The following is a 14,943-nucleotide window of genomic DNA, read 5'->3' as shown; positions in this document are numbered from 1 at the left end:
AGTCGTGTATTGAGACATTCATTCATGTTTAGCGAGGATGTGTAGAACCGCTGCTTTGGTTGCCATTGTCTTGGCCTCCGTTGCAAATATAAGGAACCGTGGATTTGCTTTTAACCAGGATATTTGCTCCGATGCACACATAGAACAAGAAGTCTCTGTTAGTCAGGCATCTGAAATTGAAATGAACTGTGCAATCATCACCGGCACTGACTGGTCATGTTCACAGAATAAAAGCAGGAAGGGCAGTGGAATAGCAATGAGCGGTTATTTCCCAGCCAATTAAACAAATGACTGTTTTCATGATTAATGGACTCATTGTTTAATCTTTAAAATGACACAATTATGAGAGAAGGCTCTTTCATCTAAACATGTCTAATCATCACATTTAAGAAGCTGGAACCAGCAAAAACGATCAAACTCAAACATAGTTGTTATGAGGGGGTAGCTATGGAAACAGGCAAGTTTTAAGCATGTTTCTTGTGACATCACTCACTTTTCAGGTAAGAGTTTTTTACTTTAAAGTCAAGCATGTAAATACACCAAACTACAAATCGTTACAGTAGTTATACAATAAATAATTGGGAAGCGTATCTGTAACCGGAAGGTCGCCGGTTCGATCCCCGGGCTCTCTGTCCTGGTCAAGACACTTTACCCTACCGCCTACTGGTGATGGCCAGAGGGGCCGATGGCGCGATATGGCAGCCTCGCTTCTGTCAGTCTGCCCCAGGGCAGCTGTGGCTACAACCGTAGCTGCCTCCACCAGTGTGTGAATGTGAGAGCGAATGAATAGTGGCATTGTAAAGCGCTTTGGGTGCCTTGAAAAGCGCTATATAAATCCAATCCATTATTATTATTATTATTTATGAGGTTGAAGTTTTTCCCATCAATGCTTTTTGGGATGTAACTGCCTGTGAAAAGTATTAAAAGAAGTATTAAGCTACATATTTATGAGCTGTTGTTAAAGAGTTACATCTAACATATAAAGAACATCGTATCATCATCCTTAAAGTGCTCTGGATGACAGTACAACCCAGTGCGGCCCTCACCCAGTTGCCAAGGGTAATTATTTGAAGCTGTGAGTAAAGGAGGTCTTTAAAGGTTATTGTCTCATTAATGGGATGTTGGGAGTATCCGAGCAGTAGAAGCATTTTCCCTCCCTTTATTTCTTTTCTTTCTCTCTGTTCAGGTGCTGGGCCTCCGGCCGATCGGACAGTGGTGATTGACGAATACAGGTACCTGTCTCAAAAGCTGTTTGCAGCCGTGTCCGTCTTCGCCGGCCTCGGCATCCTGCTCGGCATCGTCTGTCTAACCTTCAACATCTATAACGGGAATGTCCGGTGAGTCCTCGAACACTCGACATCTACATAGCCTGAAATATTCTCCCCTCGTAGTCTTCGCTTATTATTTTGCATTCACTGTCGTTCTGTTTATCTTGCCTTGAGTTTTTTTTGGAGAGGTCATTGTATAAGCTGCTTCTCCTGCACAAGCCTTTTACTTGTTTACTTTGGATTCAAGTGTGTGTCAGTGAAAGTGTGTTTGAATATAAATGAGTGCCTTTGTGAGCACAACAGACATTTTTAAATAATTGTATTTTTTACTCTAAAACTCAACAGAAAAATTATGCTCCAACAATTTTGAGACTTAATTAGATTTTTAAATAAATCCAAAATGTTATAGTGTCAGCTTTTCAAGTGTAGTAATTATTTTGTTTTCATGCTTTACTTAATTAATTGTTTTTAGGTTTTAAAGACTGTTAATGCCACAAAGTTTGGATCTTGAAATTAGCTGTGGTTAAGTCACGCAAGGAAAATCTTCCTTTTAAGATGGAGTTACAGATGAAATGGTCAAACAGCCGAAACTAATGAGGACCGACAGAGTCATGTCTCAAAGATTCAAGAGACAGCTTTGTTACACAAAAGTCATCTGTTTGGATAAAAATCTGTGAAGTCAGAGGAAATCAGATCTTGTAACAACCTCCTGCTGCTCACAGAGACCTCATCACTCACTGTGTTTGCACTCCAAGCGTGACTTTGAGTTTTTCTTGGATTTAAAACAGAGCTCAAAATAATTCTCAGAGATCTTCTTCTCCTTTGAGGTTAATGTAAATGAATGGCATGCTGTGTCTCCAGTTTGCAAAGTTAGTGGTTTGGGCATGGCTTTTTTTGCTATCTTGCTGCTGGTTTCATTGTCACAGCTTAAACGTAGCTCTAGAGCAAATGCAAATAAATTCAGTTAAAAAAAACCCTGCCTTTTGAACTAGGATTTATGAGCTTAATACATGTCTGTGAAGCCAGTGGAGGATATCTCTGAGGTCTCTTTAACATAGTATTTTTATGTTTGACCTGGGTCAAAGTGATTTACACTCCCACAAGTCCACAAGCTTATCAGGAGATTTACTTATTTATTTTTTTCTTTGGAAAGCTGGAGAGGTTTGTTCTTCTGAGGATCTCTGGCTGACTCGAGTGTGCCAATCAGGCCCTCCTCCACCTTTGATTATATTTCAAACACAATTTCACCACGGGCTGCTTTCAGCAGCCAAAACAGTGCGAATCAGATCAAATCAAATATATTCAGTAAGATGTTTTCACAAAACAGGTTTGCACCAGCTGCCTTGTTAGGAGACAAAACTCCAAAATCAATCCACCTTAAAACAACGAAAAAGTCAAAAGCAATCACAGACGAGAAATCCAACGAACTGAATCTGACACGTCTGACCTTTCGATGTCTCAGCTGCAGCTACAATAAAGTTCAGCAAATGTTTGACCTTCCAGGTGATTTCACACCTGTAGTTCAGTTAATTTGGTTCGCCTCAAACGGAGAAACAGATGTTTGCTCTTCAGCTGCGTTTATAGAGCAGGAAAAAGTGACTCAGATCTGGGTTTTTTCACTGAGCTGAATTTTAGAGCGTACAAAAACCACAAACAACAAACATGAGCTGCAATAATGCCATATAAACACCTGGGGAGTGAAGTGCTCAGCGCATCATGGGAAGTCCCCCAAAAGCACATTCATCTAGCGGCATGACTAAAGGATGGTTCAAGGTCGCCTGATCCACCCCCAGCTATAAGCTTTTTTTTAAAAAAAGGACATTTTGAAGCCTGCTCTTAAAAGCAGAGGGCGTCTGTCTCCTGAACCTGAACTGGGAGTCGGTTGCACAGGAGAGGGACCTGGAAGCTGAAGGCTCTGCCTCCCATTTTAATTTGGGGAACTCTAAGAACACAAGTAGACCTGCAGTCTGAGAGCAAAGTGCTCTATTAGGATAAAATGGTACTATGAAGTTATGATGTTGGCTAATCATTCAGCACTTTGAGCACGAGGGGAAGGAATTCAATTTAACAGTGAGCCAATAAAGAGAAGCTAATAAACGAGACGTATAATCTCTCTTTCAATTCAGCTTCTAGGACCACTGGATAATAAGGAATTACACTAGTCCAGCCTTCCCAAATGCAGAGTGGTGTGAACAGCACAGATCACATGGACTCATTCCATTCAGACCATTTAGATGTGCATCTTTAATCTGAGCAGTCAAAATGGACTTTATGTGATCAGCCATGAGAATCCCGTGGAGGCACTTACATGTATAGTTAACATCTTCATCCCTGAAACACCCTGTACTGGCTTCAAGCAATATTTGTTACGAGAAAAAAAAACAGAACCATTTTTCAAAGGTCAAAGAGGCCATCTTATGAACATGGATGCAGTATTTGCCATGCTTTATTTCTGTTGCTTCAAATAAAGCTGCAAAGCATTTAGAGTTTGGGCGAAATTATAGTTTAAGATAGTTTAAAGCAGCGGTCTCCAACCTTTTTTGCACCACGGACCGGTTTATGCTCGACAATATTTTCACGGACCGGCCTTTAAGGTGTCGCGGATAAATACAACAAAGTAAAACTAGTACCGGTACCAAAAAAAAGAAGATTTATTCATAACACACGTGACCCAGGAAAACCGAGTTAATGATCAAAACGATAACAAAATAACACTGAAAACCGATAAAAACCCTGAAAAGCATACATTTCACACCTGAGCCTCAACTCTCGCGGCCCGGTACCAAACGACTGACGGACCGGTACCGGTCCGAGGCCCGGGGGTTGGGGACCGCTGGTTTAAAGGACATAGGTCTTAAAGCTGAAGCGCCTGCATTCTTTTTCATATATTCCACCCTGGCTGAAAAAAGCTTCCAGTAGAATCGATGTCTGAGAGAGAACAGCCCTCAGCTCATTGACTCTTTGACCTCAGTAAACACTTGGCTGATGACTTTATGCGCTCAATCGCAACTTTCAGGATATAAAAAAATCAACATGGAGTACATTTTATAACGTTTTGGTAATTATTAGAGTCAGGAAGGAGAATTAGCCAATGAGCTTCCTGCATCCTTGGTCTCACAGTCAGATCCATCTGTTGTCATGTTTGGTTTTGAAATACAGTCAGATTAAAGTTTATTCTCAGACTCAGTGTCACAGTGGCTGCACACATTTTTATATATAGTGTATGTTCCAATAACTTACTGCTGTGAGGTTGGCATGTACTTGGTAGTTTACAGTTTTCACCTGAAGTAAAGTCATTATTGTGTTTTCTGGAACCTTTCAAACATCGTCCAACGAACTGATTCTGCTTTCAGGAAAGAGACTGAAAAGCTACTGATTTTCAGTGTTTTCTTGCTCTGAGCACCACAAGGCAAATGCAATTTAATTCCATTACATTCATCGGAAGGCAGACATCTCTACACGATCTCCAATACTGGGAAACACAGCACTACAGGCAACAGGAAAAATACTTATATTTGATTAGTGGTTAACATTTCTTGTAAGGGATTTGCATCCTGAAACCCTGGATATTTGTTTCATTAGTTCTGGCCCAGTTCTGGTTGGCACAGGCTTTTTTTAAGCAAACGACAAAGTCATACTGACTCATTAAATGGGTAATTTTGCATTAGCGCATGATACAGAAACCAAATTGTGGTGACTGACAGCAGGCTGTGCAGCACTCTAATGCTTCTGATCTATATATTTATGCTCCCTGGTGTCACATACATCACATACTGTTATCGTGTGAGAGCAGTCATGCAGAGATAAAAATCGAGCACAGAAGGGGAAAAAAATGACAGTTTTTCTTCCAACACTGGCCTCAATCAATCATAATTCAAAGCAGCAGTTCAACGCTGTGCATAATAAAAGGAGAAAGCAACACTTCATGTCAGAGAATAACCCCCGGCAGCACCTCATACGTCAATGGTATATAACAGACTGAAAGGTTACTTCAGATGTTCTAGCATTCGTTAGCGAGTCAGAGAGTGTACATGTGAATGTATGTTTGTATGCGCTCTACATGAGTGTGGAGCTGTGCTGTAAATAAGCAGTGCGGCCCCCCGGGGATGTGCAAGGGACAGGTCAATGGGATAAAAGAGTCAAACGTGCACACTCTGCTGCAGGAGATCGGCAGCCTGAGCAGAATATATTAAAAACTCTTAAATTGTAACTAAATCTCTTCTTGGGAACATTATGATGCTGAGAAGGTCCCTGGAGGAATTTAAATAAACACATTGTCTTGAACAGAGAGAAATCACTGTGCCTGTTTTTTCTTCTTGATTGTCCATTTAGCTCCTGTCTCTTCTCCCACACTCACTATCGTTTTTAAATATGACTGCTGCAGCAGCAGTGCAGAGGCAAAACTTTCATCTGATTTTTCAAAGCAGGGTGTAGACCACGGAGAGCTTAAAGACACTGTGCAGCTTCCAGAAAACTATTGTTATTAGTCGTATTCAGCAGTGTTGCCTGCATTTGGGTGCAGCTTATGCTTACATGCAGTGTGTGTGCTAGCACCGATTACACTATCCTACTCTTAGGCTCCACTGTTTTATATTGACTACTGGATGCCATGTATGTTGTATAACTGGGAAACCAACAAATGCAGAAATGGTAAAAAGAAAGTACTCCAGGTTTTTCATACCAGGCCATAATAAAAGTCATGTGGTCCTTATCAGGTCTTAAAATGAGGTAAATCCAGCCTCAGATGCACTACAAAGTACACATGTACTGCTTCCATAGGAATTCTGATAATCAAATTACATGTATAGAAACCCCAGTGAAGAACGAGTCAGTCCACAGGCTTATGGAGGCGACCAAGAGAACCTTTTTAATTCAGTTAAATTATTTTGTAGCACCAAAGCACAACAGCAGTTGGCTGAAACCTCCTAGGACCTGGCGTCTACACATGCAGACATCACATTCTGGGTTGTCTAGACCACAATACTAAATTTTGCTCTACAAGGGCCTGATATCCACTTACGAGGACATTATACTCCCACTGTACTATCAAAATCTAAAACGAATGTGCTCATATGTGGATGTCGGGCCCTTGGAGCGCAAAATTTGGTAAAAAGATAATTCTTTGTTTTTACATTCATCAGGTCCCAATCAGCCGAAATAGCAAAGAGAAATTAAATATGCATGTCATGAAAGAGTTCGGGTCTTAGGAGGTTAATGCACTTTATATTGTAAGGTACAAGACCCTACAGTAATACAAAGAAAACCCCATCAATCAAACAACCCCTTTTGAGCAAGCACATGGCAACAGTGGGAAGGAAAAACTCCCTTTTAACAGGAAGAAACATCCAGCGGAACCAGGCTCAGAGATGGGCGGCCGTCTGCCGTGACCGGTTGGGGGCGAGGGGAGGAAGACGGGACAAAAGCCATGCTGTGGAGGGAAGATCTGAGTTTTTAAGCTGAACAGTCTGTTCACACACTGGCAATAAAAAGTGTTTAATTCATGAAAGAGAGGTAAATAGTGCGCCTCCACGGGGAATGTTTGCTACTGTGGCAAATGTTAAACTCTGTTTAGAAGGTTATTGAATTAAATCCCCTCAACTAAATCAGACAGTACTCAACTGTTAGATTTTTACAGGTATCTGTGATCCCTAGGAAGTGAGTCATTCTCTCTTTGGCAAACTTTCCTGTGAAGATACAGCAAGAAAAAAACCCTGACCTTTTGTGTTTGTGTGTTTGTGATAAAAACCTCTACAAAGCAGACTAATGATTTTTCCTGTATTTTATCCATCTAATGCCGTGCACACAACAAATAACCTTTTTTTCTTTGTGGCTGTATGGTGAAAAAATGCCTCACCTAAAATTGTCCTCTTGCACTGCTCACAGAAGATAGGACGTCGCCTTCTGTCTGCACTAATTAGACTAATGAGTGCCAATCACACATCAAAGGAGATGCCCGGGGAGGAAGAGTGTTTCTATATTTGGACCTTCTCAGTGTGATGAACACGCCAGGAGACCGTCCAAACAAGCAAATCAGGATGATAACATTTTAATTTAAAAAAACCTACAAAAAAAAGATGAGCTTTCTTGGAGCTCGCAACAAAACAATTACCGCCTGCTTACAAATTCATTGAATCTACCTTTAAGCTGAAACATGTTTTTTCTTATTGTGTTTTTTTTCTCTTTATTTGTGTTCCTGTGTGAATCTGTTACAATTTCAGGTACATCCAGAACTCACAGCCCTACCTGAACAACATGACAGCGGTGGGCTGCATGATGGCGCTCGCTGCTGTGTTCCCGCTGGGGATTGATGGTCACCACGTCCAGAAGTCTCAGTTCCCCGTCGTCTGCCAGGTAACAAAGAAAACGACACAGGGAGGGAAGGGCAAGTAGGAGCCAGAAGTGTAGAGGAGTAATCGTGTTATTGTAGCTACAAATATATTTTTCTAGTGATGTGATACCAGTAGCTGAGAACTTGATAAGCATCAACAAGACACATTATTGGACTGAAAAATGAGGCCAAAAACTTTCTCGAGTGGCTCCAAAAGTAAAACAATCCTCATGGACTTTAAATGCCCAACTTTATATCAGAAGTGCACAAAAGTAGCTCAGGACTCTTTAGTTAATTTACAGCTTCATAACTGTATGTGTGAGGGGTGCAGGGGATATATATTTTTAATGTTCCTTTTATTAAGGCTTAAAGTTCACGTGTGCTTTGACAGACGGCTCGATGTTTCCTCTAGAAGCTGTTACACTTCTCAGCTCACTGGAGTTGCTGAATTGAAGCGTTTGAGGGTGCTTTGCATTGTTGCTTCTTTTTAGAGCAGACCAGTAATTTGGGTTGCCGTGCGTGTAATTTTAATAACAGAGCTTCCAAGAATGTGCTCTATTTTTGGTGAGTGAAATTCTGTTTTAATGTGTGATACTTTTCCAGGTGATGTACTCAGGGAGGAGTGAAAAGTGAAACCAACATGAAGTGTTTTTTTCTTCAGGCCCTGTGTGTTCTCGTTAAAAAGGGGGAAAAAAATCACTCATCTTCCTCACAAAATGAACTGAGTCTCACCTCCTTCAGTCAGAGACATCGATAGAGGAACAGGTGATAAACGTATGGACAGAATAAAAAACAATCAATAAAAACAAAATGCAGCTGGGATGCTATAGTTAATCCAACACATCACCCTGCTAGCATAAAAATTACTTGGTTGGTTTTAGAATATTTTAATTCTGTATGTTGATAACAATGTAAAACTAGTTAGTAGGTTAGTAGGGTCAGGACACGGCCACTTTATTTGGCACACCTGTTTAACTGTTCATTAAGACAAATATCTAATAAGCCAATCATGTGGCAGCAGTGCATAGCCAAGGTGACCTGCTGAAGTTCAGACTGAGCATCAGAAAAGTTGTTGGTGCCAGATGGACTGGTCTGTGTTTCACAAACTGCTGATCTACGGGGATTTTCCCACATAACGTCTGTAAGGTTTACAAAATGTTCTGAAAAAGAGAAAACTCAGTGAGCAGCAGTTCTCTGGGTGAAAATGCCTTGATGATGCCAGAGGTCAGAGGAGAATGGCCAGACTCCTTGGAGCTGATAGGAAGGCAACGTAGACTCGAATCGCTACAATCAAGTTACGTGGAAGAGCATCTGTGGATGCACAACACATCGAATAGAACAGAATCCCAGTAGAACAGGGCACAGTCCATTTATCAGTCTCACGGCTTGTGCAAAGAACCCTTCCAGCATCCTGGTGGTTCTCCAGCTCATGCTCCTGTACCTCTTGCCAGACGGCAGGAGGGAGAACAGGCCATGAGAGGGGTGGTGGGGGTCTCTGATGATGGAGATAGCTCTGCATATGCAGCACTGTTTGTAGATCTCCTCCAGTGATGAGAGAGGGACACCAGCAATCCTCCTGGCAGTCTTAACTATCCTATTAAGTTAACGCTTCTCGCAGGACTTGCAGCTGCCAAACCAAGCTGTAAAACCTTGTGTCAGGATGTTTTCAGTGGTGCCTCTGTAGAAAGGTGTGAGGTGAAGTGTGGAGAGTCCTGCTTTTCTGAGTCTCTGAGGGAGTACGAAAGAGAGGTTGACAGAAGAGCTCTGAGATTTAAAGCACGCACAGCAGCGGCTGAGAACAAGGCGGCAAGAAGATGATTGGACTAGAGCAATGATGTCAGCACCGAGTTTGACAGCGTGGGAAAGCGGAAGTGATTTAAATAATAGACTAGCAGCAGATGAGTGATTACAGATCTGCATTAATCTTGCGTACAAGCTTCATAGTGGAAAAACGTCGCTTGCTCTGAGAAGGTAGTTTCAGAATTTGGTAAAAACAACATGAAAGCATGGATCCATTCGGTGTCGTATCAACAGTTCAGGCTGTCGGTGGTGTAAAGGTGTGCTAATATTTTCTTACTGGGGAAGCGGTCACCAGATCGATCCAGTCAGTGCAATAGAGCACCTTTGTGACGTGGTGGAACAGGAGATTCACATCATGGATGTGCAGCCAACAAATCTGCTTTAACTGTGTGATGCTGTCGTGTCAGTATGGTCCAAAACCTCAGAGGAACGTTTCAGGCTCGCTTGTTGAATCAATGCCATGAAGAATTGAAACCAACCTGTTACCAGCAAGGTGTAACTAATTAAATGGCCTGCAGGTATTTTCTCTGTCTTTGAGGACCAGAAGACGGTTTTTGTTATACAGTGCAAGTGGACTAATAAAGTGCTCTTTGGGTGTGCATGTGTTATTTTTGTTGAATTACCTTTCACAGGTTATAAATAGGGTGTCACATGGTTTAAATAGCTTTTCCCCCTCTTGTTTCAGCATTTAATTAAAGCTGTCATGTTGCTGCGTGCACACAGTGAAGTGCATTACACAGATATAGTTTTAGTCTCAGATCCTCCAGGATCCTCTTTGGAAAGTTTTACATAGTTTCTTGAAACATGAATTGGAAGTGACTGGTCCAGCTGCATGAGCTCTCAAATTATATGCATCTGTTTAACACATTTGCTTATGTTTTTGCACTTTTCAGATACAGCTGTCAGGTTTAGTAAAGCTCTACCCTTCTGTGAAATTGTGTGTCTACTTTAAGCAAGCCCACGTTTAGGTGTCATGACGCACGGACAGCTGTGATATTCGTCGCCTGTGGCACGCGCACACCTGCAAGCCAGACAACAGTCAGCTCAGGGTTTTGATCGTGCTTATTTAGCGCATGAAAGACGACCAAAGTTTAAACACTGTCAAAATTCATTAAGCGTTTGAAATGATTTTGGCATTTGTTGTTGCGGCCACGACTTTCTGGGTGTCGGGATGGCACAGACGATGGGATCCCAGCGCTAATGAGGAGTGGGAGTATGTCTCTGTCACCCATGTCGAGCCTTTGTGTCGCAGGCGGAGATTTCCATTTCTGTCGCTTCTCTGCTCTTTGTCCCTGTCCAGTTATTCCCTCTCATGCTTTGTTCTGCCTCTCTCTTGCACTCTGCCTCTGACCTTCTTCTCCTTTTTTCTGTTCCTGCAATCTCGCCATCTCTTGGGATTCATATTATCTCTCCCCTACTATTGCCCGCTCTCTGCATCTCACCTTGTCATCTATCTTTTTTGCGCCCCATACTTTACTCTCCCACTCTCCCCTTATATATCTATCAGTGTGTCTGTCTACCCCCATTCTCCTTTTTTCTTTTGTTCATCTCACCCTCTCTGCTACTCTCCTCTTGCTAACTCGTCCCTCTCCTCCTATTGTGGATGTCTTGGATTTTAAAGAATGAAAACACAGAGCCATATACAGCTTTAATGGGATTTTCTTTCCATTAAGATAAAGATTTTGTTTGTTTCGTTGTTATTTAATAAAGGCCGTGTTGGAATTCTTAACAAACATCACTTAACTCAAACGTCCCCATGCAGCACAAATGCACCGATCTCCATATATGAAAGATGCAAATACAGAAAATTTGTCATCATATTATTTAGTGCCTTAATTCAATCCAGTTTTATTTATATAAGCAAAAGATCTCAACAGTAGTCGTCTCGAGGTGCTTTATATTGTAAAATAAATACCCTACAATCAAGCTAGCACTTGGTGACAGTGGGAAGAAAAAACCTCCCTTTAACAGGAAGAAAACTGATAGACTGCAACAGCAATCTGGTTTATATGTTTGTGTACTTGAACACAAAGTTGCAACTATTTCACATTTTTCCAACAGGACTGGGATTCTTCTGTGGTTCTAGTTGGTAAGTTTAATACTGGCCATAGTGTTTAAGCTGCTCTATGCTATGCTCGAGATAGGGCTGCTCGATTATGGCAAAAATGATAATCAGGATTATTTTCACTGAAATTGAGATCTCGATTATTTGACGATATTTATTTAACAATAACAATGTGTTGAATAATGACTTTAAAGATTGTCAAAAAATAATATAAAATAGTGTGCAAATACTGATAACAGTGCAAATGTTTGCAATATAAAAAATAAATGAAAAATGTAAACATCTATGTTTAGTGAACTTTGCAGTGTTGCTCTGTGGTGCAGCTACGACACTGTTGCAAAGTTTACACACTGTCTACTTGATCCACGTCTGACTCCGCGAACCCATAATGTTTCCACACCACTGAAGTTTTTTTACCTCTCTTTTCAACCAACGGCAGTCACTCTCCTCTCCAAATAACTTCTGCTTAGCTTTCCGAGCTTCCCTCGGGTCCTCTTAATCAGCGGTCCCCAACCCCCGGGCCTCGGACCGGTACCGGTTCGTCAGTCTTTGGTACCGGGCCGCGAGAGTTGAGGCTCAGGTGTGAAATGTATGCTTTTCAGGGTTTTTATCGGTTTTCAGCGTTATTTTGTTATCATTTTTATCGTTTACTCTGTTTTCCTGGGTCTTTTCACGTGTGTTATGAATAAATCTTCTTTTTTTCGGTACCGGTACTAGTTTTATTTTGTTGTATTTATCCGCGACACCTTAAAGGCCGGTCCGTGAAAATATTGTCGGGCATAAACCGGTCTGTGGCGCAAAAAAGGTTGGAGACTGCTGGTGTAGGGGGCTTTCCTCTCAACACTGCTGGAGATTCATTCACAATTAAAGGCAGCGTGGCTACCGCAGCACCCTGCAGAGGCACACTGACCTCTCTGGTTTGAGCTGGATGGAAGCATCATTACTCTGAAAGCAGAACAATGAACAAAAACAGCAACTGTAGGCTCAGTGAGGGCTGTTTGAGCTGTTTTCATACATTATGGATGCATCTGGATCTGACATTAGCCATATTAGTCCTTAAGCTTTCCCGAGTACAAAATCTGCGTGATACTCGGTTGCGTCAGCGTCAATAACTAAAATAGACAAATATAAATAAAATAACGCTCTAAAAGTAAGTGGGACTATTTCCTTTAAGTACTATGTGAAAAAGGACTAGTTTGATTATAATTCTGAGGTGATTATCTCAAGCGGCATCAGATCCTGTGACCTCCACCATTACCGACCTAAACCCAGCTGAGATGGGATGAACTGAAGCGCAGAGTGAAGGAAGAGCAGTCAATAAGTGGTCTATGTATGAAAACTTCTGTTTGGAAACATTCATTAAGCTAGTTAAGAGAGTGAAGAGTGCAAAGATTACACTAAAAATTGGCTGCTTCAAAGAATCTCTTTGAAGTTTTTTCTTTTTAACTTGTGATATAATTCAAATGTGCTGCTCAATAGCTTTTTTCTTAAAGTGTATAAAATCTAAAAGTAATGAAAAACCTGTGAATGAGTAAACATGTCCAAACTTTGCCGTATCCTTGAATAAAGGTATTTTAAAATGAAAATCCTCTCCTCGAGCCTAATCCTCTCATTCCTCCTTCTCTACTCCACTTTTGCTCCTCTCTGCTCTCCTGCAGTTCCGCCTGTGGCTCCTCGGCCTCGGCTTTAGCCTGGCGTACGGCAGCATGTTCACCAAGATCTGGTGGGTCCACACCCTCTTCACCAAGAAGGACGAGAAGAAGGAGAAGAAGAAGGTGAGCAGGATGGAGGCGGAGAGGAATCGAGGGCGGTTGGGATTAGCCTCTCGGGCATCTCCGGAGAGCAGAGAAAGGATGGGATGGCGGGCACAGGCCACGCGGCGTGTGTGGCACCGGCTGATAAAAAAGTTCTTTAAAAAAACTGTGCAGCCTTCGTAGTAACATAAGCTTCTGAGGGGCGAGCGTTGCATCATCCACTAGCAGAGAGCACGGATAAGGGTTGGACACACACTGATACAGATACTGTACACGTAAAGCACACATGGAGACGAAAGAGTCTGAGCTCCCGATTCCCTCGTCATCACATTTGTTTGCATGCTGGAGCAGAGTTTGTATCTAGTTCTGTGTTTGTGTTAGTTTTTACCCTCTTTAAAGATAGTGTATCCTGCAGCCAGTAAGATATTGCCAGTCTGTGATGTGTTGTGGGAATTTCTAAGACCTAATCAGAAGAATAAGAGATTAAGCCATTTATGGAATATTTATGAATATGGATGAGTATTAAAGTTCAATGCAGAAATCCAGCCTTCGGGGCTTTATTATTTGAGCCAAAGCAGAACGAATCAGGTTGACTTTCAGTTCTCTTCCTGTCCACAGAAGGGCAATTTGCCAGAGAGCTCAGTGAGAGTATTTAAAGAAACTTTCACAAATGGAGGGGACAATGGGCGCTTTTCAAGTCATTTTTCATGCAACTCAAGTGAAGAGGCGGCCCAGGACTGTGTAATGTGTTTTCTTCTTTATTTTATTCTTCAGTTTTGGTTGTTCCACGCTTGAATGGCTGTTACAATGTTGGAGGTGCTGTGCGTGAGCCAGCATGGCTGAAGTTAAAAAAAAAAAGCTGGAGAGAGGGGGGAGCAAAGTGGGAAAGCTCATTTTTGTTGCTTGTTTTTCGGTTACGGCTTTATTGCTTCCATTATAGCTCAAGTAAAGAATAATAGAATTGATAGCGCTCGCTTCCACACGAAAGCAGTGTCATCTCAGTTTGTATAAACGATGATTCCAGGTGCAAATACGGGCTCTGTAGCCGCACACAAACTCCTGCTGCTTCTGAAAACACACACTCTGTCAAGACACATTCGGAGAGACAATTCGTGCCCAGTCATCCAGAAATCACAAGGACGCCTGTCGCATTATTTGTCCTGGTAGTTTGTCTTTGTTTGCGGACCAGCTCGTGATGCCCTTGGATAGTGATGACTCTTGTGTTTCTGTTTGTGTGTCTCTGTCTCCGACTCACACAGCAACACTTGGAGCCGTGGAAACTCTACGCAACGGTCGGGGTGCTGCTGGCTATCGACTTCCTGTCACTCATGATCTGGCAGATTGTGGATCCTCTGCACATTACTAAGGAGGTAGAGTACTAGAGACAGATGAGATCATTTGTGTGTCACCGCCCGTTTGCACAGACTGTGCAGCCACAGCCATCAGTCAGAAACGCAGTAATGAGACGCTCGGTCGCGACTGAAGAATTGTTCTTTCATTTGGATTCATCTTGACTCAAAGAGCACAGTTTGAACCAGGGATAAATATCATGTTTAAGCGCAGATGAGCAGTAGCACTGGAACACTGATATTTAGGACTTTTATATATTTATTCTGGGAGGAGACGCAAATCCTTTGGGAGTTACACCAGGGAGGGCATCCGGTGTAAAAACCTGTCAAATCAAACCGGCTCAGCTACCTGCTGAATAAGGGAGCAGCCAAATGTAGC

The 14,943-nt window shown here is 42.0% G+C and overlaps 1 protein-coding gene across 1 annotated transcript in view; it reads left to right on the top strand.

Annotated features, from left to right (window-relative positions):
- Positions 1 to 14,943, top strand: part of LOC120732944 (gamma-aminobutyric acid type B receptor subunit 1-like) — a 78,877-nt gene that overhangs the window by 48,857 nt on the left and 15,077 nt on the right. The window contains exons 10-13 of the mRNA XM_040030870.1: positions 1,187 to 1,337; positions 7,487 to 7,619; positions 13,120 to 13,236; positions 14,475 to 14,585. Coding sequence (XP_039886804.1) covers positions 1,187 to 1,337; positions 7,487 to 7,619; positions 13,120 to 13,236; positions 14,475 to 14,585 — 512 coding nt within the window. The remainder of the gene's footprint in view (positions 1 to 1,186; positions 1,338 to 7,486; positions 7,620 to 13,119; positions 13,237 to 14,474; positions 14,586 to 14,943) is intronic.

This window comes from Simochromis diagramma, unplaced genomic scaffold (genome assembly GCF_900408965.1).
Source record: "Simochromis diagramma unplaced genomic scaffold, fSimDia1.1 OVJJ01000361.1, whole genome shotgun sequence".
Classification (NCBI taxonomy): domain Eukaryota; kingdom Metazoa; phylum Chordata; class Actinopteri; order Cichliformes; family Cichlidae; genus Simochromis; species Simochromis diagramma.
This window is presented reverse-complemented; position numbering and strand designations above follow the sequence as displayed.